General features: G+C 42.9%; 3 protein-coding genes and 1 long non-coding RNA gene across 17 annotated transcripts; 3 read left to right on the top strand and 1 right to left on the bottom strand.

The window, feature by feature from the left end:
* Nucleotides 1-374: 374 nt before the first annotated feature.
* il17a/f2 (interleukin 17a/f2) lies at nucleotides 375-2,805 on the top strand. The gene is made up of 3 exons (XM_082539413.1): nucleotides 375-422; nucleotides 2,252-2,406; nucleotides 2,514-2,805. The coding sequence occupies exons 1-3, from the start codon at nucleotides 387-389 to the stop codon at nucleotides 2,746-2,748; spliced, it is 426 nt and encodes a 141-aa protein (XP_082395539.1). The 5' UTR covers nucleotides 375-386; the 3' UTR covers nucleotides 2,749-2,805.
* A 2,409-nt stretch (nucleotides 2,806-5,214) lies between these two features.
* LOC309709200 (membrane progestin receptor beta-like) lies at nucleotides 5,215-12,037 on the top strand. 12 transcript variants are annotated; one of them, XM_082537738.1, is made up of 7 exons: nucleotides 5,265-5,296; nucleotides 5,935-6,887; nucleotides 8,406-8,707; nucleotides 8,793-8,905; nucleotides 9,039-9,195; nucleotides 11,089-11,304; nucleotides 11,463-12,037. In XM_082537738.1, exons 3-7 carry the CDS (start codon nucleotides 8,423-8,425, stop codon nucleotides 11,772-11,774), a joined length of 1,083 nt encoding a protein of 360 aa, XP_082393864.1. In that variant the 5' UTR covers nucleotides 5,265-5,296; nucleotides 5,935-6,887; nucleotides 8,406-8,422; the 3' UTR covers nucleotides 11,775-12,037. The 12 variants fall into 12 exon arrangements, with proteins under 12 accessions (XP_082393863.1, XP_082393857.1, XP_082393866.1 ...); XM_082537739.1 differs by having other exon boundaries at nucleotides 5,935-6,364; XM_082537734.1 differs by having other exon boundaries at nucleotides 5,935-6,041.
* A 698-nt stretch (nucleotides 12,038-12,735) lies between these two features.
* LOC309721019 lies at nucleotides 12,736-23,449 on the bottom strand. 3 transcript variants are annotated; one of them, XR_014280633.1, is made up of 5 exons: nucleotides 22,065-23,449; nucleotides 21,691-21,895; nucleotides 19,672-19,738; nucleotides 16,622-16,783; nucleotides 14,671-15,955 (listed from the first exon to the last, which is right to left on the bottom strand). It is a non-coding gene; the product is annotated as an uncharacterized lncRNA (long non-coding RNA). The 3 variants fall into 3 exon arrangements; XR_014280632.1 differs by lacking the exons at nucleotides 21,691-21,895; nucleotides 22,065-23,449 and adding an exon at nucleotides 12,736-13,719 and having other exon boundaries at nucleotides 15,519-15,955; nucleotides 19,672-20,010; XR_014280634.1 differs by having other exon boundaries at nucleotides 21,691-23,449.
* Nucleotides 13,714-21,217, top strand: LOC309720950 (uncharacterized protein). Its single transcript, XM_082558210.1, has 6 exons — nucleotides 13,714-14,660; nucleotides 16,647-16,770; nucleotides 16,925-16,985; nucleotides 18,433-18,493; nucleotides 20,024-20,098; nucleotides 20,202-21,217. The coding sequence occupies exons 2-6, from the start codon at nucleotides 16,652-16,654 to the stop codon at nucleotides 20,480-20,482; spliced, it is 597 nt and encodes a 198-aa protein (XP_082414336.1). The 5' UTR covers nucleotides 13,714-14,660; nucleotides 16,647-16,651; the 3' UTR covers nucleotides 20,483-21,217.
* Nucleotides 23,450-24,273: the final 824 nt, after the last annotated feature.

The raw sequence follows: 24,273 nt of genomic DNA on the forward strand, positions 1-24,273 counted from the left end.
CATTTAATGCAAACCGTGGACACTATATTACAGAAAATAAAAAAAGTAGAATCTGTTGTCATTAAAACAAATTCTGTTCTTTAAATTAATGCGACCAAACCTGCCACACTGAAAATAAAATTCAGCTTCTGCTGTTTTACACGTTTTTCCTGTTTTTCTGTCACAGATGTTATCAGTGCAGCAAACGTGTTCTTTTCATCTGACAGACCGCCTGTCAGGCTTTCATCGTGTGATTCAGATGGTCTGCAGAGATAACAGGAATCTCCCGTTTTGTTTCTTGAGCTGTTATCATCTCAGAGATCAGGCGTGATCACATCTGATCAGCATAAATTGTGCTGATATGAGAGCAGTCGCACACAGACGCTGGACAGGACCAGAGCAACATCATGAAGCTGCTGAGGCACGGCGTCTACACTCTGCTGGTGAGCATCGGCTTTGTTCACTCTGATCATCTGTTTACTGCGACTGAAAGATGAAAAGCCAGATTATATTAGTCTGCTGGAAATTACATGCAAGAAATTACTCACGGCTGATAGTCGCAAAGGTTAGATTGGGGATGACTGGTGAGAAGTTCCAGCGCAAAGCAAATTTAGCAGTTTGACTGTGAAATTGATCAGACTGGAAGAACCAGCAGCGGCTGAAAGGTTTTACTGGGTTCATTTAATGGATGGACATGAAAAGTGTCGCAAACAGAAACTAGTTCCAAGCAGTCTTTTAGAGATGTCGTTAGCTGGCCTAGAAGAGTCAGGTGTGCAGCGCAGGTGTCAAGCTTTCCAGAACTGGACCCAGCGCGGGTCTTTAGGCAGGTGAGTAAATTTAAACTGGTCAGAAAACGCTTTTAATAAAGTAATGTTTTACTTCACGTTTCCAGATAATCTCCTGTACGGCTCACCGGGTTTATAATAATTATAATCTGTGTGGCTAACATAATATTTAATCAACTATAACAGTTTTTGGTATTTTTACCTAATAGTTACACAGTCATGACGCGTAATAGTTCATCTCGTCCTAAAACTCTCCGTGAAATCGTCCTCCTGCAGACACTCTGTGTTTATTTATGTTTAAAACTGAGTTTTGTGTCGGCTGCTGCTGTTTAATGGACTATCATGTCTTTTTTTGTGCTTATCATGGTTCTTATTCAACCCTGTAGATTTGAAATTTAAACCCTGTTAAAACAGCGTTTAGAGTGATGAAGTTTGTCGTTGCTTAAATTGTCATCATCTCACTAAAAAGTATAATAAAATAACCTTTAAGGAACGGTTATAGACTCTCAGCAGCGCGCTCAGGTTAACAGATGCTGATGGAGGCTCGAAGCATGTCAGGTTTGGGATTTGATTTCCAGCTTTTTCTGAAGAGTCCACAGAATCTCCTTTAAAACAGTCCAACCCAGCATTTCCATCCAGCTTCAGGGTGACGCTCCTCTGGGCAACACCATGGATTAAATCCGGATAGACTTAATTAAAAAGAGCTTGTTTGTGTTGATAGTACATCTATAATTGTTGTTCTCACATTTTCACTCTGGATTTGAACTTTGTTCTCTGTGTGAGTCTATCGGTCTGTCTCATCACTGCCGAGCAGTTTTGGTCCACTCTCGGTAACAGCGTTGCTTCAGTTCATCGAGGTTTGCACCATTCGTTCATGCACAGCTCTCTGGACTCTGCACCACTGCAGCAGCTTGATTCTTTTCTTTTTCAGCCATGCATCTTCATGGAGCTCTTGGGTTTGAGCTCAGGGTGAATTTGCTGGTATGTCTGCTCCTGGGGAGATTGTGGCATTGAGTGTGTTAACATATACACCTGTATATAGAAGTGGTCCCTCGGGTCATTAATCGGTTAATGAAGGGCATTTGATTGGCTGATACTTACCCTCCGCTTCACGTGGAAGCAGTGAGAGAGGACTGTCTTTTTCACACGTATGGACTTTGAGGAATAAACGCTCTAACAGTCTTTAAAAGGCAGAGTTTAAAACTGTGAAACAAATAATTCTAGTTTTAGTATTTTAAGCTTCTAGTACAGACTAAAAACTTACTGAGAAACTTGCACAGATGAGCTTCACTAAGAGTTTCTAAGAGGTTCGTACTCTTCATACTAGATTAAAAGTTGAAACCACTGAACGATGTTTCAAACAGGCTGAGGATGCTCAGAAAGCTCTGGAATACATATATGTATGCAGAAAAAATGTAAAAATGGTTGAAATAGTTGCATTTAGTAAAACCCAAGATTGTAACTTGTTGGTAATCTTGTATATTCAGGTATGTTGCGGTGCATTGTGGGTCGCTCACTCCGAGGTTGAAACTGAATCTGCAGCTGAATGTGACACCATGCTGACGTTCTCCTCTGAGATCACCAGCTTGACTGAAGGAAACGGGGACATCCACAGCAGATCTCTGTCTCCGTGGAACTGGACGTGAGTAAACTCATGAATGAATTTGTGAATAAATGACTGAATGAGTAAAAACAGAAGCAACTCTGATAAATGTCTAATTTCACTTGTTGCTGTGTTTGTTGACTCAGGCCAAACACGGACAGAAACCGAATCCCCAGGACGCTCTGGGAGGCCGAGTGCAGTACCAGCTTTTGTTCCAGTCCCATCCCAGGACAGAAGGACCAACACAACCTGAACTCAGTCCCCGTCTACCAGGACATTCTGGTCCTGACCTCACACAATGGCCGGCGCTGCTACAAAGCATCGTTCCGCTCTGTGGCGGTCGGCTGCACCTGTGTTCGAGCCGAGACCGATCAGAAGTGAAGCCCAGGAAACAGAAATGTTTCGAAATAAAAGGAGCTAAAAAATAAGTTAATTGAAACCTGGTCATTTCATTCTTGCTGTTGTATTTATTTAAAAACTGCACAGTGCGTGTTAACATCAGATGTGCCAGATTTGAATCAGCTCTTCATTTTTATCTATAATCTCTGTGCAGGTAACATAAAAAACACACAAACAAATAAAAACTACGTGGAGTAAAAAATGATGACAAGTCTGGTTTGCTTGAGATCAGCTTTCATTGTATGTGCAGCGTCGATCTGAGAAGTGCCAAAATAGTTACTCCCCTTTACTGACCTCACATTTTACTCACATTTGGTTCGCCTATCAGGCCCCTCGCTGTCTACTCTAGCAGCAGCTCTAACACCAATCCCCCTAATAAATCAACTGAAAGTATTGGGGAAAGTCTATATAAAACTTTATACATAAAACTGCCATGTTTTTTAAATGATCGAAGCTTAAGAGATTGCCTTTATCGATTTTTTTCCCGGAAATGGCCTGATGTGCTTGGATTTGTGTAAATTAAATTTTAAATTGTTGTTGAAATTTTCAGTCATACTGTTACACCCGAGCCCAAAGTGAATCAAAGTTAACTGAACTTGTTTACAGCGTCATTAGTTGTTTCATAAACATCACACTGTAACGTCGGGTTGTGTTTAGTGGTTGAGAGGAAGGGGCAAAACACTTAGCAGGATAGTCGAAAGAATACACACTCACGCTGGCTTTGGGAATTCCACAGCATGTTCTTTAATACACGTTCCCTTCGTCAACCATATAAGCCCGGTTGAACGGCTGCAGCTTAACAAACAGAGTAGTGGCGCATACGGATGACAACATTAACCCTCGACTTGGGTTGTCTTAAAGAGACACCACACCATTGTGACTGTTACAACACGGATGATCTGATATCGTCGTGTTGGTGTTGTTCCCAGATCATCATGAAAATGTTGTTCCAGGTTCAACATTGCATGTGACCAATCACATTGTTGTGACGTTATTCTTTTGCGCGCCAAGCCATACGTGCATTTATGAAATTCCAATGTTGCAAGGACAATATCAGTTCTGCTTACCGTTTATTAAAGGGTTAGGGTTAGGGTTAGGGTTGGGGTTAGGGTCAGGGTCCGTTGATCGGCGGACAGAGGCGGTTTCTCGCAGCTTAAGTACAGTTTTTTGTTTTACGGCGTTTTTTTCCCGAAGTCGCAAAAGTATGACGTCACAACATTCTGATTGGTCACTTGCAATGTTGATCCTGGAACAACATTTAGTATGATGATCTGGGAACAACACCAACACGACGATATCAGATCGTGCGTTCAATAATTAGTCAAATTAATGATTTTGAAGTCACTCTTGAACCTGAGTCAGTGCCTCTGTAAGACATAAGAATGTGTGATTTTGAGCGTGTCATTGTGTGAAGACTACTGCATCATCTGCGTACATTGGAATATTAATATTTAGATACATGTTAATATGAAGTGCAAAGAAAAGTAGTCCGAGCAAAGAGCCTTGTGGAATCCCTGCAGAGTGAATATATGCACATTGCGTTCTCTGTGATAGAGAAATCCACAGAACAGCTTCAGTTCAGATAAAACTCGGTGTTTGATTGTGTGAAATGCTGTTTTCAAGTCTGGGTTTGGATGATTACTCGTTTTTGTTCAAGCACAAAATAACATTTTAATGTATTTTGTACAGTGAAAGACATGACTTCATTTGACAGTAACATTACAGGAACAGTCTTGATCTCTGAATGATGGCGTGTGAATATAACCAAACAAATCAAACACAAAACAAATTAAACATGTAGTTGTGGACTTGCAGTTCTCTCACCATCCACCAGTGGGCGTAGCAGAACTGCTTTTCTCCTCTTTTTAAAACATAATTCTTCTACAAAGCTTGTTACCTTTTACAGTTTTGTTTTGGCCAACATTCTTAAATATTTTATCATCTTACATTTTTATTATTTTAGAAGAGAATAAAATAGAATAGAATAGTTTTCATTTAGAATTTGGAAATATACCGGTAACTAAAATAACAAGAGAAAAACAAAACTTGAAGTTTACAGTTTTGCTTTGCTTTGTCTCTTTATTTTTTTTTTGTTGAATTAGTCTCCAAATTTACCATCATGTGCACTGGACGAATTAGAAAAGTTCCTAATCTTTCCTTTTATTAATCTGACGTATTTAGAGATTTAGAGAATAAATGTGACGTTACTGTGTAGAGGATTTGGTGGTGTATTGGCATGCACGCTGCAGCGAAGTGTGCATTACTGCTGAGTCTCATGATGTCTGAAATCCTCTGCAGAGAAAAACTTGTTCAGACTGAAATCAGCTCTAATTAGCTGAAAACAAGAACACATTGTGGAGTGTGTGTGTGTGTGTGTGTGTGTGTGTGTGTGTGTGTGTGTGTGTGTGTGTGTGTGTGTGATTTGAACACTGACAGCAGGCCCAAAGACCCGAACAGAAAACAATAGAGGTGAGTAGAAAATAAGTTGTGGAGCGTAGCAGCGAGCAGCTCACATCCAGGAGACGCTCAGGTAGGTTTGATTTCCTTCTTGTCCTTCAGATTCTGTGACCTCTGACCTTTGTACAGAGATGATTGAAGCTTAAGTGTTTCCAAAGAAAAAAGGCATTTGAAGCATCTTTAAGCCAAAGTTTGTTGAAGCTGAACAAGCTCCAATCAAAGCTGTTGGACTGCTTTTAACTCAATCTATTTGCCAGCTATCTGTACATTTATTTCCCTCTCATGCACAGCGGGGTAAAATAAGTACTGAATACCAATACCAATTCTCAAAGTAAATAAATTTTTAAGCTGCTATTGATGTGAAACAATGCAGTACACAGATGCAAAGAATTCAAACTTTCTAATGGTGTATTAATTAGAAAAACATAGGGAAAAAGTATTGAACACGTTTACTGAAATGTATTTAATACTTCGTGCAAAAGCCTGTATTGGTGATGACAGCTTCAAAACAACTCCTGCACAGAGAAACTAGTCTCACGCATTGCTCAGGTGTGATTTTGGTCCATTGTTCCACACAAACAGTCTTCAAATCCTGAAGGTTCTGTCGACCCCGTTATGAACTTTAGATCTCTCCATAGGTTTTCATTTGGATTCAGGTCAGCTGATTGGCTGGTTCATTCTAACAGGTTTATTTTCTTTCTCTGAAAGCAGCTGAGAGAATCCTTGGCTGTGGGATCATCGTCCTGCTGAAACGTCCACCCTCGTTTCATCTTCATCATCCTGGCAGATGGCAGCAGATTTTTATCCTGAATGTCTCTGTACATCTTTCCATTCATCCTTCCTTCATTTATATGAAGTACCGTATTTACTGCACTATAAGGCGCACTTAAAATCCTTCAATTTTCTCAAAAATCAACAGTGCACCTTATAATCCGGTGCACCTTATGTATGAACTGGTTGTGCTTATTGACCTCAAACTGATTTTATGTGCTACACGGCGCTCAAAAATCTGTCAAAAAATGATTTAGTGCGACTTTGGTAAGCTACGAAGCTGCTAAGCTTGATGGATTGTTGGAGCATTACGGTACTGTAGTCAGGAGCCTCGCGGAGTAATCGGGGTCCAAAACTCCGTCAACTTCAGGTACCAAAGTCAAACGAACACTGAGAGTTAAAAACGGTCTAAATTCTTTCTTCTTTAATAAAATGATCAGTGTTGCTGCTTTACCAGGTGTAACAATTAAGTTTAACATCCAGGCATCCATAAAAACAGGATTTATTAAATGTAACGGAGTTAGTTAGGAGTTAGCAGGAAGTTAGCTCGCTAGCTTCCACCTAAACTTGATATAGCATGTTCTGACTGAGAGATTTCTGAAACAATTCAAACGTACAGCTCTGCTATCACTTCCAACATAAATGAAAACAGAAAACTAAACAGCAGTGATGTTTGTAGGGTTACTGAAGTTGGGCTAGCTGGTATATAATGATGTGCTACGTGATTGCTAGCGACACAGCTATGTTAGCATAACATAAACGCAGTGAAGCTGGAGGATGAACGCTAATTTTTTTCCACCTGATAAAAATTAACGTGAGGGTTCCCGATGGTTAGGGACAAATGCCAAACTTCAGTCAGGAGAACAACTGAGATAATCCATCCACAATACGAGGTTAGTCATTAATATACTGCAACAACATGGGAATAGAGCAGCTGTGAGAGAATTCAACATTAATGAATCAATGTTACGGAAGTGGAGGAAGCAAGAAGAATGAGTTGAGTAAAGTTTGACTTAGTTTTGTTTGGATTAATGTGCTTTGTGCTCCAAAAAATATATTATGCTGAAAAACAGCCCTGCGCCACAATGTTTCCACTTCCAGACTTGACTGTTGGTGTTTTTGGGGTGATATGCTGTGCTTATTGTTCTCCAAACATGGTGTTTTGATGTATTTTGGCATCCAAAGAGTTCCATTTCGGTCTCAGCTAATCAGACTATATTCTCCCTCCGTTTCACAGGCTTGTCTAAATGTTGTTCAGCAACCCTTAAACGCTCTTCAACACGCTTTTTCTTTAGCAATGGACTCTTGCATGGTGAACGTCCATACAGGCCATGGTAGTTAAGTGCATAACTTGTTTTCTTTGAAACAACTGAACTTGTTGATTCCAGGTCTTTCTGTAGCTCTCCACAAGTGCCAAGTATCCAATGCCATCAGTATGTTTTACAAAAATACGGTTGTGAAAGTGTTGAGAGAGCTCACTGGGTTTATCCATCACGAGATGTTTACTTGTGTGACACCTAGGTGATGAGACACCATTTTTATAGGCCATCAGTTGGGACTGAACCAGCTGATATTAATTTGCAGTAATTACTGATTTTCTGAAGCTGATGCCATTTCCATGCCTTTTTGAACCTCCTTTTCTTCATGTGTTCAATACTTTTTCCCTGGGCGATCGTGGCTCAAGAGTTGGGAGTTCGCCTTGTAATTGGAAGGTTGCCGGTTCGAGCCCCGGCTTGGACAGTCTCGGTCGTTGTGTCCTTGGGCACTTCACCCGTTGCCTACTGGTGGCGCCAGTGTCCGGCAGCCTCGCCTCTGTCAGTGCGCCCCAGGGCGGCTGTGGCTACAATGTAGCTGCCATCACCAATGGGTGGACGACTGGATATGTAAAGCGCTTTGGGGTCCTTAGGGACTAGTAAAGCGCTTTACAAATACAGGCCATTTTGCATTATTACACATAAATTAGTTTATGGACATCTGTGGTTTGATTTATTTGTATGTGTGCATTGGATGGGTTGTTACCTACATCTGGTGTGAATTTCATGTTAACATCACCTTTAGAAATGTATTTATTTAGAAAATTAGAGTTTTAAAATAAATTACTTCAGAGCATTTTACTGGTATATTCATGGTAGAAATTTGTTTGATAAAGTACAAATATTTGACATTTTAATAACAAATATCTCTGCTGAATTACAGTCATTTCCCAGCATTAAACTTTTATTTTACATTTTATAATCTGGAATTCCCAACAGATAAAAGCATAACAAGGATATAAGCTTTACAGCTAATACTCTCAGCTTTTTGGCTTCCAAATAAATTTATAATTTAATTTACTGAAGTGTGATTTTCATTTTGTAGGGGTAATCAAATCAAACAGAACAGAATCTTCTTATCATTTCCTCCTCATCCAGCTGGGTCATCTCCCATCATGCCTCAGGTGTCGTTTGCCCATCCCTCGCTCTGTCTTAACTTCCTCCCTCTACTGCACCGCCTCCTCCCATCCAACCCCCCTACCGTCCGAGACGTGGATGTTCCCCCTCTGTTTCGGGAGCGCTTCATCCTGACGGGGTACCGTCCCACGGGCATGTCGTGGCGGTGTTACGCCCTCAGCTTGTTCCAGATCCACAATGAGACGCTGAATGTGTGGAGCCACCTGCTGGCTGCCGCCTTCGTGGTGCTCAGGTTCATGGTGTTCGCCATCATGCGAGGAGGGGTAGGATATTTACAGATGCTCTGATCTTCTGCTGCATGATGACATTCTGTTTGACTTCCTGTTGTCTGACCTTTGACCTATTAAGGGAATCCTGGGTTTCCGACTGCAGGGTCCTGAAGGTGAAGGTTTTTCTGTGGATGCCTCCTCTCTACCTCTGGTCCTCTATGTTCTTTCTGCAGTCACATACCTCAGCTGCAGGTGAGTGATTCATTCTTTAGTCACCAACGATAACAAAGTCTTCCTATATATTTGATTTGGGAATGATGTTTAAAGTTTAATGTAAACATTTTAAATATTGCAGCTTTAACTAACATCGTGTTACCTCCTGCAGTGCTGCCGCTCACCTGCTGCAGTCCCACTCAGAGCAGGCGCATTACTCACTATTCTTCCTGGACTATGTGGGCGTGGCCGTCTATCAGTATGGCTGCGCTCTGGCTCTCTGCCTGTACAGCTCCAACACTGCCTGGAGACAAAGCATGCTGGGACAGGTTTGTTTACAGATATTGAACTATGGTAATATTTGATGGCTGATTGTTGGACGTCTGCAATGTTGGTTGATTTTTTGGACGGCCTGGTAGTTTTCTGGTAAGGTAGTGGAAATTTAGTCTTGACTGACTGACTGGATGGAGGCAGGAGGTTGGACAGTTGGATGTTACATATTGGATAGTCTGACAGTGTTATGTTTGGGTATTTTCACTGAATGATAGATGGCTGGATTCTGTGATGGTTGGGTGGTTGCGTGAGTGTCTGCTGTTTTGATGTGTTTCTCCATGCTGGCTCTGGTTCTCCAGTACCTGCCCATGAGGGCAGAGGCTCATTTCCACATGCATCATCCAGCAGTGATCCATCAGTGGCAATCAGCAGGCTGGCATTTAAGACCAGCTCACCCTTTGTCTCATTGCCAGTCCGTCAGCTACGGCTGTAACTTGGCTCTTCCATCTCTTGTTATTTGCCTCGTTGAATTCTAACTGCTGTTTCCTTGTGTGTCCAGTTTGTTTTTGCCGTTCCTGGAACTAAACTCCGCTGCAGCTTTCTTTACTTGTCACTTTCTTCAACCGTTAACAAGACAATTTGAAGATTTTTGCACAACTTTCGGAGCCAACTGGAAACTTTCATGGACTGAATATACTTATAACTCACTTCTCTCTTCTGCTATAGGTCTCTTGCCTTTTGAAGCCTCTCTAGGGTACCAACCCCCTCTTTTTCTACAGATGGAGCCTGATCTTGCGGTGCCCTCAGTTTGCTCCAGTCCACTGTGCCCGTCTGCTAGTAACTGCTAGTCTATTGTCCCTTGAGTCTGCTTTCATGTCCACTTCCACATATCAGCCTTTCACCCCCTGACAGTTAGATGACTGTATTGTATATGGATAGTTGGATGGTTTGATAGTATAACCATTGGATGTTTGGATACTGTGATTGTTGGACAGTTGGATTGTTGTATTTTGGATAGATGGATTGTAGGACAGTGTAATACCTTAATGGTCTGAAAGCTGGATGTTTGGATATTGATATGGTTGTATTTTTGGGGAGCAGGCTGACTGGCTAGTTGGATACATGGACTGCAAGATGGTGTGATGGTCAAACAGTTAGACGAGTTGATACTAGGTAGTTGGATGTTGAATACTGGTATGTTTGTATGGTTGGAGAACTTGATGGTTGGATAGTTGGGTAGTTAGAATTTTAATAGTGTGAAAGTTGCACAGTTTAGTGATTCGATGTTGGATGACTGGATGGTTGGATAGTTTAATAAATGGAGTCCTGGACGGTTTAATGGTTGGGAATTTGGTTCATTTGATTGTTGGATGTTGCATTATTGAATCACTGGATATTGTTATGGCTGTATATCCAGTGATGCAACTGGATATACCTCCCAACTGGAGCTAGGAGGTTGAATAGTTTGACTCATGGACTGTTAAATAGTGTGATGAGTGGACAGTTTAGTGACTGGGTGTTGGATGACTGGATGGTTTGTAAATGATATTGGTAAACAATTTGATAATTGGATATTGGATTGTTGGACGGGTATAGCTGTATGGTTGGAGATCTGGGTGGTTGGACAGTTTAATGATTGGATGTTGGACAGCTGAATACTGTGACTGTTGGATATTGGAAAGTGGGGTGATTAGATGACTGAATAGTGTGAATGTTGGACTGATGAACCCAGTGCAGGCTGGACAGGTTTGTTCATGGATGGACAATTTGGATGTTTTGTAGTTGGCTTATTTAATGGTTTGATGATTACTTTGTGGACAGTTGGATTTCTTATTGCAATGATGCCTGGATGTTCAGATGGAAGGGAAAACATGGTTAGAAAGGTTTGTGTTTGAGTCTTCCGTCCCATCGGTATGTTCAGATGTCCTGATCAGGTTTTTGGATTTCAGGTCTTCCTCCCAGCAGCTGCCCTCCTTGCGTGGCTCTCGTGCACCGCCTGCTGCTATGCAAAACTTCGTTTCCGCCGTCCATACCCCCTTCACAGGAAGCTCTGCCAGCTGATCCCAATGGGTGTGGCCTACCTAGTGGACATCAGCCCTGTTGCCCACCGTCTTGCCACCCACAGCTGGACAGGCAGCCCTGCACTACCATTGCACTTCTTGCAGGTAGTTCCTTTTACTTATTTCTTTAGTCATGGATTTATTAGACCTAACAGTTATATTTATTACTAGTTAGTAATTTTGGGTAAAATTATTGCACAAATTGTTCTTATTTGTATATTTTTGTGCTACTGTCAAAAAGCTTTCTGTCATTTTTCCACCAGGTGGTGCTGTTTATGCTGTCCGCCTTCTTCTTCTCTTGCCCCGTTCCTGAGCGCTTCTACCCCGGCCACTTTGACATCGTCGGCCACGGACACCAGCTCTTCCACATCTTGCTGTCACTCTGCACACTGGCCCAGCAGGAAGCGCTGTTCCACGACTTCCTATGGCGGCGGCCGGCGATGGTCAGAGAGTTTGGAGAGGAGCGCCTCCTGCTGGCTTGCGCCTCCTTTCCCTGCCTGACGTTGTGTTGCGCCTTGACAGCCCTCGCCATGAGGAGGCAGGCTCAGGCACAGCTGATGAAAGAGCAACGATAGAAGAGGAAAAAGTTTGTGTACAGGAAGTCTCTTCTTCTTCTGAGGGACTGACTCTGCAGTGGAAGCATTTCTTTACTTTTGTTGGTTTGGGTTGTTTGTTAGCATCAGATGATAGTGATGCAGACCATCATATTCCTACACCGAACTTCTGGTTCTTCTGGTTTCTCTTTTTTACATTTTACTAAACAACGACTAAAATCAAGTGACCATTTAACATTATGGGACCAGTTTTTAATTTCTGTTTGCATATTCAATAAAGTAATATTGTCTATAGTTTGTACGTTTATCTGTTAGCTGAACACTGTTGCCTCACTGAGCTCCAGGTTGGGGCCTTGATTGAAAATAAATCTAAAACCTGTATTTAATAAGATAAGATAACCTTTATTAGTCCCACATGTGGGAAATTTGTTTTGTTACAGCAGAAAGTAATAATAATAATGGATTGCATTTATGTAGCGCTTTTCGGGACCCCTCAAAGCGCTTTACAATTCCACTATTCATTCAAGACGAACTCCCAAATCTTGAGCCACGATCGCCCTCCAAAGTGGACAGTGCAAAGTTATATAGCAAAAATTAGAAACACTGGAATAGAATAAGAATAAGATACTATATACAACAGATTAAAATAATAAGATAATAAAATACTAAGATAACCGTTGACTGTTCTTCCTTTAACAACAGTCTGTAAGCATTTGGGAACCAAGGGTTTACATTTCTGTAGTTTTGTTGTAGTTTTTGCCAAAGGATTCTCATTCTTGCTTGTTTTAGGACTTGAGCCACATGTTTTTAGTGGTTGATGGTCTGGAGAACTTTCAGTTTAGCAGGCAGATTTTTTTTTCCTGCATACCCGTGCAGTTTGTGTCGGCGTAAAGGACGGTGATAGGTTTGTAGCATAAACCTATTTGCTGGAACGTTAAGGACAATTTAATTACACAGCAAAGCAAGACACGAGTAGGCAAAGTTCTTTATGGTTCTCATGCACGGGAGAGAACTGGACAAACGCCGTTCCTTCGCTTGACCCCAGGTGCTCTCATCCGCTCCCCCGTAACACTGCTCTTTTATTGAGGTTACATGAATATACATAGGTTCATTAACATATGACGTCTACATACACACAAAGAGTACCTTACCTGTGCGTTGTGTAAGTGTGTGTGTGGTCAGAGTGTGACCCCATAAATGACTTCCCTAACCCTGCTGGTTTGGAAGTCCAACAGTTCGTCTAAACAAAAGGCACTTAGCCTAAAACAGATATAGACATGTTTATCCTTCCATAAAACAATAAGAGAAGGTACGACCTCTCCCATGCTCCCAGGATGTGGGTGTGAATGCCAGAACACTCTGGAATGCACACCAAGCCTTTGCAGACTATTAAGGATCACACATCCTATCACTACACAATCGATTATGCACCTCTAAGCATATATAGTTAAAAATTTCTAAGCATAAATGACAATAAACAATACAAATCTAACAGACGGTTTCTGTAGTACCTCTAAAATTTACAGCCTGTCGATTTGTATGAACAATCATTGAACAACCTACAACCAACTTGTAGGTTGGTTTTTAATATATCTGTTATTAAAAACCAACCTACCAACACCCCATATTTTACTAAAGCTGATTCTCCCTTTATCTATCAAAATGAAATTTTAGCTGACATTTTACAGTAACTACAGGGTTTCTATGGACTTTAACACCACAATGCACGTATGACAACATCCAGACAGGAAGCTGAATGCAGACTGCGATAGAGAAAAAATAATGTGAATTCACTTTATGTGTCCTTTAACAGCAAGGCTGCTGTTATCTGCCTCTCACAGTCCTCAAAGGGCCTCACTCTGCCAGTCAAGCAGAAAGTGTCAGTTGCACAGTTCGGGTGGAGCTGCTCTTGGTGCTCCAGTTTCAGTTTGATCTCGGCTTTATGGAGCTTATCAGTCGCAGCTGCCTGTGGTTAGAAAGACGCCATAAAATGTAAAACACACCCCCCGTTCAGCTATCAGGAGAGAATATCATTCTCGGTTTGAACACTAAAATTATGAAACAAAGCCACTTCTGAAAGCATTTGTGGCTGTATTATTGACAGCACAGAGTAAATGTTCAACACAGTGATTATAACAGATGTGTGAGGAACCACATGGACAGGTGAGGAACATCCTGTTCACATACACTTGTACCGTAGAGCAGGTCAAAGTTCATCAGTAAATCAGCAGTGAAACAGCAAATACGCAGAGGGTGTTAAAAATAAAAAAGCAGAGATATGAAAACATTAAAGCAGAAAAAGAGGCAGCAAGTGAGCTGCTAGCCTGTAGCTCTGTGAAAATAGAGGTTTCAAACAGGTTGATTTGCTTTACAGCAAATCTTTAACAAGACAGTCTGTGATGCCACGTTCCAGTTTTAGTTACTCACAGTGATCTCTGATGGGTCTAAAATGTGTCAGAGCCTCATTATTAATGTGGACTAATGTTTTTGACATAAATCCCCATGACTGTCAGCACTCTGCCTAAAATTAATATACACACAGTAGGTTTAGTGCCCATTAAACTATGATCATGCTGAAGCCTCTGTTGGATATTAGAGGAACTGCAGTCTTTCTGCACATTTCTGAATAATTACCGATTTTTGTTAGCATTAATAATCACACATTTTTAGATTTAAGCAAAGACTGCAACATTTTGAATATGTGCACATGCAGTCTTTGTGCTTAGCTAAGCTAAGCAGGTCTCAGTTCCTGTGGGGGAATCCGGAGTCCTGTGCAGTGTTTGTGCAGTGTGTCTTTAAGCAGCTCTCACAGCAGAGTGTTTGTTCAGTCTGTCAATGAGTAAACGTGCAGCAGGAACAAACCCTCATAGCACCACTGAACCTGAACACACAGCTGTCTGCACACAGGTACGTCCACACTGCTTCTTAAACTTTAGCGCTCATACATTAAGAAAGTAAACTGAACTGTTGGAACACTCAGAGCTGCACTCGTACTCTGGAGCTGCCTGCAGTTATTCAACTGACATGAATGTAGATGAGAAAGTTGATGTGTTTTAATTCACAGACATACAGTCATAATGTCAGTTGTAAAGGAAATTAATGTGCAAACACTAATTATCCTAATATTAATGTGTCAAGAGATATCATAAAGTAACTATTTTACCAAGTTTCACATCTGAGGTTCTGTTATCTGTTACTTTTCTGAGCTGTCTTATGTGATAGCAGCAGCATCAGTGTGTTCTTGATTTTCACGTTTGACGTGAAAAATATTCTCATAGTAGCACTTTTAAGACCAGGAAACAGGTTAAAAGACAGACTGGCATCGTTTGGTATTCACACCAGAAAACCAGAGACAGATGATGAGGCAGCGGGCCCCCAGCTGCAGACCCCACCCTGTTCTATGAGTTACAGGCTGAAACAAAGGGCTGTAATTTGGGGTAATTTGAGGCCAACTGTTGTGACTTCATTGTCTTTTATCAATACAATGTTGCTGTTTTGCACTTTGTCAGAACTATTTAGGGTCTCTTTATGGACTCTTAATGTCTCTTTTACTTGTTTTACGCCTCTTCGTGGCTTTTTTTTCTTTTTTGACTTGTTTGGCATTTTTCTGGGACCTCACCGTGCTCGTGCATACAAAGATGGAGCGGGTGGAGCGACAGCACCACCTCCTCGTACAGAACAGAGGAGGCTTCGCTGGAAGGCAAAGGGGCTTGCAAATGTGCAGAAACTGTGGCCCGGCAGGATAAAGCAGCTTAAATTGCTCACCCATCAGGATGTGGACAAGGGTGTTGCCTGAGCCATCAGGTGATGTGGGCTGACCTTGAGATCAGGTGACCTGCTGGGACTGCGGCTCGCTTTTGTGGACGCTATAGGCTCGCTTTCTTTGCAAAAACAAAAAGAAAATAAACAGAAAGGCAGTCGTCTCCTTCATACGTGGAACTCCGTCTCCAAACAACTGAGAAAAGAGAAGAAATCTTAAAAAGAGCAGCCCCGCCCAAACCTTTCACCGCAGCTCTGATCATCATCGCACATGGTGATGATGTTTCCTGTTTTCATTCATTTATTCTAATCTCTTCATGGTTCGCCTGCTCTGTGGCCTTACTTCACTTTAAGTTCAGTCTCAAGTTCGATGGACTACGATGTGTCTGCGTATTTGAGTCGCAGCTCTGGAGACAGGCATTGGAGACAACAGGAAGTTCCCCCTGCGCAGAATAAAAAACAGCCCCAGCTGTTGAAACATTTAACTGATGTTTTGTCACTGCAACATTTAACAGAAGAGATGTGGCGTGATAATCAGTGAGGTGGATACGTGTTAGCTTGGCTGTTTGCGCCTCGTTTCCTTTATTACAGTGAAATAACTGCGCTAAATGCAGTTTTTTCTAATCTGAACATGGCGTTCTCGCACCGCGACCCACCTCCGGCATCTGCTTCACTGTTTGTGTAACAGGAGTTGGTCAGGATGATTCAATCGCCGCTGAGCTGAAAGAACGAGTACACACCCGACGACGGACCGGCCTTAAAGCACACACAGGGTCACGTTTGATCCACGAGTGTGTTGCTTTGTGCGTTCATGACTCAGGGCTTTAGCACACAATGATATCAGTAAATTTGAGCTCATATTTGCTCAGTTATGTTTGAAGAGCGCATTTAAAGCATTCCTTTGATATGAAAACAGATCAGGTGGAATTTATGTTTCAGAATAGGTCAGAATAAAGTTTCTGACCTTTGACCTCTGCTGATTGTTAGACCTGTTAATGATCAGAGAAACTGAGGATAATTTACATCTGATGCTAATTAAAGTTCTTTACAAAACACTAAAATGCAAAGTGAGTTTCTTGGAGGTCATAAAGTCTCCAGGTCATCCTCACTCATCTGCGTTTTCTCTCCTCTCAGGGATCATGGCAACCGGACCAGACGCCATCGAGCTGTGGCTCCTGCCATCAGGAGTGGTTAGCTTCTTCATCCTCCTCCTCATCCTCTCCATCTTCCTCACGGGTCTCTGCAGCGACTGCGGCAGGTCAGCAGTCTTTCTACATCACAGAATGATGAAATGAATGAAAATGAAAAGTTTAACGTGATTATCAGAGTCAATCTTAAACAATCCAGTAACATCTGAAATGATCAGTGAATCATTAAAACCTGATCTGACGCTGTTGTTTGTTGTTTTTCAGACATTCGTTTGAGCTTCAGGATCTGGAGGTGAACAGAACCCCGTCAACGCTCATCAGCGTGGTAAGAGACGAGTTTAACGACCTAAAACCTCTGATGGGACGGGGCGTGGCTTAACTTGTAGTCTAAGGAGCTTGAGAAAGGAAAGCTTCTGGACTTCTTTAAGTTGCTTGAAGACGTTTCACATCTCATCCAAGAAGCTTCTTCAGTTCTAAGGTCAAATGGTGGAGAGTCCCAGGCTACGTCCACACTGGCCCGGATAGATTTGAAAACGGCATTTTTGTCTGAAAACGCTCCGCGTCCACACTAGCGTTTTCAGTCATTTTCACAGAGTTGTGCGTCCACATTGAAACAGCCGAAAACACTTACGTTCTAGTCCTGTGCATGTGTGAAACGCAAGAAGATTCGACCTGCCTCATTTCTGTCTGCTGCTTATTTACTTTCCGGCTCTGAAACGTTGCGGCAAAATGTGGAGGAAAAGCAGCGAGTTTTTAAAATGGACTAACAATGAGGTGGAGTTGTTGCTGCGAGTAACACAAAAGTACAAAGTTGCAAAAGCGAGAGAGAATTACAGAATTTGAAGAAAAGCTCTCTGGAGGATGTGCAGACTGATATTAATCTTTAATAGGGCCGTCAAACAAAACAACTGCTGCATAATGCCCTCCGCTATCTTAGTATAATTGGTCACATGACTGCATCATATGACTAACATGCGTCATCGTTTTAGAAAGTCTCTGTTTTCGCCGTCCACACTGCCACGCCCAAGCACCATTTTGAAATGTATGTGTTTTTCAGAGCGTTTTGAAAACGCTGTATTTGCCGAAACAGAGAGAAAACGATGCATTTTTAAACTAATATGCATTAGTGTGGACGTAGCCCCAGATTTAAGCCCTGTGGGAGTGTCCACCCCAGGAGGGACAATGGACCCCCTAATGGTCCTCTACCTAATCACACGAGCCATTGTGAAACCTGGCCCCACCCTATCATGTGATTTCCTGAGGTCAGATGGCCCAGGATGTGAGTGGGCGTTAAGGCGTCTGGGAAGCATCTCAAAACTGGATTATAGATGGCAGAGAGTTGGTGTCGTAAGCCCCGCCCTCTTTTCAAAGATGGCCATTCACAGTGGACATAGATGCTTCTTTCACTCCTCTTTCAAACCATCTGTCCTCTCTGTCCAAAATGTGAACATTGGCATCCTCGAACGGTTGACCTTTGACCTTTGGATGCAGATGGACAGCCGAGTCTTGTCCCGTGGAGGTGGCTCTTCTAGGTAGGGGATCATTAGGGGGTCTTTTGTCCCTCTTGGGGGGGGACACTCCCACAGGGTTTAAATCTGGGACTCTCCAATATTTGACCTTAGAACTGAAGAAGCTTCTCGGATGAGAGGTGAAACGTCTTCAAGCAACTTAAAGAAGTCCAGACGCTTTTCTTTGCAAGCTCCTTGGACTACGATGACCTGGATGACTGAGAACCTTCACAGACATAGTTAACCTGTCGTGTTGATTGACAGGTGAAGCTGGAGGAAGTGAGAGAAAACCCAACGATCAACGAGATCCAGAACGACGAGAAACGTGAGCAGACTTTTCAGCTATACTAAATGAAGTTTTAATGAAGTAGTTTCATCACATTTTCAGGTTCGTGCGACGGAGTTTACTTCAGTTTTATATAAGCAGCACCAAACTGCATGTGGAATGAAGTCAGGGTGGAGGAAGAGCTCACAACACCTCCAGAAAATAAAAGTCTTTGCAGAAAAATGTCTTTTACGCGTGAGTGCACAGAGGTAGACGAGTAATGGCCCTGAACCTGAAGATCGGAGGTGAAATGAATACCTCCTGTGCTGGAAACGATGACCACCAAGGAAAATAAGTCAGAATTTACTGCGCTAACAGCTACTGACCGTCAGCGAGAGCCGATTCAGCTCCACAAAGATGTGATATCTTTGTGGAGCTGACATGTCAGTTAACCCTGTTAGGGACCCTCCCTGGAGGAGCCACCTGGGGGCGCCACAGACTGAGCAAGGTCCCACCAGGCAGACAGCAGACTTTAACTAAAGACATTTAAATTATACGATTCATGAGGTCAAATGAATGATGAGGCTGGGAAGACTGTTTTATAGTTTCAGAAAAAAAATATGAATGACTTCCTGTGTGCATTCCCACCTTTAACATAACTTTATTCTTCCAAAGGAAAAATAAAGAATCACAAAAAAGAAGCTTTCGACCTCGAGCTGAAGGATCTTTTAAATTTATTCTGCATTTAAAGGAGAGGCACGTTTCATCTGTAGTCTCATTTTTCGTGCGCAGAAGCAGGAAGGACGAGATGCTCCGTGATTATCAGCGGAGCTGATTTAACGTGAGGTCTGCAGAAATCATTTCATCAGTGTCCAAATGTAGGAGGAAACAGGAAGTATGACGTTGCACTGATCCCCTGGTGGCGTGGCAAATTTCAACGTGTCGCCATGAAGCACCAAGCTGCTGTAGATCAAATTGTCCAATCAGGGTTGAGCAGCAGCCAGCTGCAGACCCTAATTCGCTGGAGGTTTAATCCTGTTAAAAGGGAGTTTTTCCTTCCCACCGTCACCAAGTGCTTGCTTAAAGGGGCTCATCTGATAGTTGTAATATTGTTGGGTCTTTACATTACAATATAAAACACTTTGAGGCAAGTGTTGTTGGGGCTAAATAAATAACAGCGACTTGAATTTAATCAATGTGCTTTTTAAAATAAATAAATAAAAAGATGATGTCCTCACCTCTCGCTGTCTCTCCGGCTCCCGATGTCCTGACTCTAAAGTCCCGACAGCTCCATCGTACCTGAAACTAAAGAATAAAACAGATGACATGAATAAATATAAGTAAATAAGAAATATTCCACATGTGCACAAATGAGGCTCATTAACAGGTTCAGTAAGAATATTTAATGGAGTTTTCGTGTAGAACAAGATGCTTTTAGTTTGCTCTCATGCTCGATTTTCTGGCTTCAGGCTGAATCGCTTTCATGAACTCGTGATATTATTTTTTAATGAGAACACTTAAAAATTAAGAAACTCGGTGAAGAAACTCAGATTGCTGAATGTCCCATGATGCCTGTGTTTGTGTGTTCAGAGTCACGTCCTGAAGAGGAAGTCTCAGTGCAGTTCACTCCCTGGAGGAGCCACCTGGGGGCGCCACAGAGCCAAGGTTTTATTCTCTGAAGGGAGAGAACGAAGAAACCACAGAAACTACTTTTATTGATCATCGTGATCTGATCATTAGTTCCTAACTGTCGTCTGTCTGTTCACAGATCAAAACGCTGAGCACATCTACCACGCCATCGGAGGACACGGCACCAACCCGGACATATCATCACCAGCAATGCCGGCCAATCACAAGCCAGCCAGAGCACATGACGCCGCTCTGGAGGATTTTAGCAACTACGACGGGGATTCGGTTTATGCTCAAGTCAGCAAGAAGCTGAGCTCCAGTGCTTCACCTCCACCTGTCCATACACCTGCGGAGATACCGGTACAGGAGGAGGAGCCTTCACCTCCGCTGCCCGAGAGGACGGCAGAGATGGAGGGATGATGGATGAAGGACGAGAGACGGTGTGAAGAGACAGAGAACGAAGGACGCCAGGTCCTCCCGCACGCATCATTAACGCCAAAACCTGAAAACTACATCTGCCAATCAGAGTGCTGGAACCCTAACACTCATGACATCACAGCGTCAACATCTCAGCTTCAGCGTCTTGATGTGAGGTTGAATTTCTAATGAAAAGGAGACACGTGTCACACGTGGAGTGACATCAGCGACTCGCTGAATCTGAACACAAGTTCAGAGAAAAAAACACGGAGCACGATTCAGGAACAGCAAAGACGGAGGGAAGTTTCTCTTCCATGGAGGGAAAAATATTTTTCATCTTTATTGTGGTTCAGCAGAGTTTTCAAGCATTTTTATTTTTTCAGAATCAGAAATACTTTATTAATCCCGAAGGAAATGTCCTGATTTTTATGTCCCAATGAGCCTTAAAATTAAAGACAATTTAGATAACTGGCCAAAAAAGTGCCAGAGGCTGTTTCAGAGTAGATGCTAAGTGGCGAGAGTTGTTTCTAGAAGGACTTTGGGGCAGATTCCACTACAAATATATATTTATGTATTTAATTCAAATTCAAATTTTTATTTGTCACGTACACAGTCATACAATTTATAATATACAAACAGTGTGACGGCCTGCAAGAAAACTGCAAAGAAAGCAAAAACACATCTACATGAAAGGAAAGATGATGAAGGACGGAAACCTTAAATAAAGTTATAGAAAACAATTTTTGAAAGTCTTATGAATGAATTGTTGTTGAGTTGTTTTCAAAGTAGATCCATAAGGTGAAACCTTTACCTACATTAAGGTAGCGCCATTACCATTTTGCCCTTTTTGAGACAGAATTGATCATTTCTATGATCGTGGGCCGATCGTGGCTCAAGAGTTGGGAGTTCGCCTTGTAATCGGAAGGTTGCCGGTTCGAGCCCCGGCTTGGACAGTCTCGGTCGTTGTGTCCTTGGGCAAGACACTTCACCCGTTGCCTACTGGTGGTGGTCAGAGGGCCTGGTGGCGCCAGTGTCATTACAAATGCCCCAACAGCACAAACATGGTCCAGAGGTCCAGTTTAGGGTCAGGTGAAGCCTGGCTAGCAGCTACGGCCACCTGTGTCACCATCCACCTATCAGTCAAAGAGGCCACGCCCCTAATAATGCAAACTAAGCATTAATAAACTTTAAACAGCTGTGATGAGGCAAACCTGTAATTTGTGGCTGTGGCCGTCCAAGTCCACTGACAGGAAGTGTTCTCAGAGAGAGCCCGTCCTCCTCCAACCAGGCCAAACCTTCATGGGGTCTTTGTTTGCGCCACCACTCCCACTGAGCAGCGTTTGAGTGATCTTGCTGGAGTGTAACAGCTCTCAGTGAGGGAATAAACTGCAGCATGGCGGTGGGTCACATGACTTGCTGTTTGAGACACAGGAAAGGAACCAGAGTAGATCAGTTTACACGTCACATTTTGCTGCTTCCGTTTATTAAATCTTCCCTCAAAGCCGACATGTTTATGTCGGATTTCACTGCCTCGTGTCCAACATCGTGACATCGGTGTGAAACACTGAAGCTGAGCTTCTCTCACCATGTGCTGTTTGTATATTCCTGTAATCAAACCGTGGCCCCATCCTCGTGGTGACAGGAGGTGATTTCTTCTGAGCTTTATCATCTGACTGTAAGTGAAGTTACAGCATTTAGAAAGTCACGCAGAGTCACAGCGAAACCAGGAGAGGATGCAGTGGCGTCCAAATCACAGCTGAGGCTTTGTTTGGACATGTTTTCGCTTCTGAGACGCTTCTGCTCTGTGATGACGATCTGTCCGGTCCTCGTAAAGACACAATCAGGTCTGAGACTTCACACAAACACAAACACAAAGCTTCTGTGGAAGAACAGGGAACTTTATCAGGAAGTTTTAAATGAAAGAGGAAGTGAGGACAGTTTTGTAAGGAGGGAGGGAATTTCTGAAGCTTTGGGACATTTTTGTAAGGTGGAGATGCCCTGCAGAGTTTTTGTAGGACTTGTCTGACAGAGTTGCACAGATGTCCCACAATTATCACAGATGACACATCACCCTCAGCTTAAGCTGACGACTCCATGGCAAAGCCTGTAGCTGTGTGATGTGAGACGGCTGCGCCTCAGTCAGGGACAGAACTTTAAAGGTTTGAGGTCCAGATCCAGGTTCAGGGATCTGTGAGAGTGCCGAATCAGTGACAGACAAACAGGGTAAACATGTGTGTGTGTGTGTGTGTGTGTGTGTGTGTGTGTGTGTGTGTGTGTGTGTGTGTGTGTGTGTGTGTGTGTGTGTGCGTCAGATCCTGTCATCGTGTGAGTCAGAGTTAATCAGAAGAGTTCAGCTGATGACTAAAAACAGTGAAACTATCAGCAGGCACGTTTACCACGTCCATCAGCTGCCAGTGGACGTATCCGTGGAAACGAGGAGTCTTCTTCACACACAGACGTTGGTATTGCAACCACAGAGGTGAAGAAAAGAAACGCACCTCCTGACTGACATCATGTTACGCACAGCAGTTATGAATGAGGTGATTTTGGGGTGGGGTTCGGCTATGACTATTTTCTGGAGAACAGAGTCCTGTTTTCTGTCTTCGCTGAGTTTAACATGTCACAGCGGCGGACACTGTTTACATCATACATGCTTCTCTTTGGTAAAATTATTAGCAAACACATTTTTTTTTCATTGCTATGGAGATAATAACCTGTCATATTCGACTATTTTTATAGCACCAACTCACCTCGAGGCGCTTTATATAAGAAGGTAAAGTTATTTAAATCACAAATACACGATATTGTGAGAAGTATTCACTCACCCATCCAAACCATTGAATTCGGGTGTTCCAGTCACTTCCACAGGTGTATAAAATCAAGCACCTCAGCATGCACACGGCTTCTACAAACCGTGACAGTTTGCCACCTGTGCAACAAGTCCAAATATTTCCTCACTACTAAACCTTTCACGTTCAGCTGTGAGTGGGATTATATCAAAGTGGAAGCGATTGGGAGTAACAATAACCCCGCCATGAAGTGCTAGGCCACGTAAAATCACGGTGTGGGGTCAGCGGATGCTGAGGAGCATAGTGCACAGAGGTCGCAGACTTTCTGCATCCAAACTTCACGTGGCCTTCAGATTAGCTCAAGAACAGCGCGTAGAGAACTTCATGGGATGGGTTTCCATGGCGACCAGCTACATCCAAGCCTTACATCACCAAGCACATTGTAAATGTGGGATGCAGTGGTGTAAACATGCCGCCACTGGACTCTAGCGCAGCGGAGATCTGTGACCAATCACACTTCTCCATCTGGTGGTGCACGTGTCTGAATCTGGCGGTTGCCAGGACAACGGTACTTGTCTATCCTCATTGTGCCGAGTGTTTTGGTGGAGTGGGGTTATGGGTTGTTTCTCAGGAGTTAGTTCCAGAGAAGGGAACTCCTAATTCAGAATTTATGGTCGAGCGGAGCGAGCGCCTCTGCTGTGGGCTCCACTCCTGCCCGTCGCCTGCAGGGAGCTCTGCTGTCAGATGGAGGCGGTGTACAAAGTATGTGCTGCAACCAGTCTGTGGGCCCCTCTTGCTCATGTTGTTGTTGGTCCGTAAGCCAGCTGCCAAGGAGAGTGAAGTTCTAACACACCGGGCATTAAAAATAATGAAAAGTGTCACTGCAGCCACTCTCTTTATTTTTTTATTTTGCAGTTTTTTCCCGCTTCTCCCTGCTGAACTCTGCTATCGCTCCCTGTTCTATTCCTGCCCACCTATCAACCAGCCAACATTCAGCAGTCACAT

This window comes from Aulonocara stuartgranti (assembly GCF_965226115.1).
Source record: "Aulonocara stuartgranti genome assembly, chromosome: 1".
Lineage (NCBI taxonomy): Eukaryota > Metazoa > Chordata > Actinopteri > Cichliformes > Cichlidae > Aulonocara > Aulonocara stuartgranti.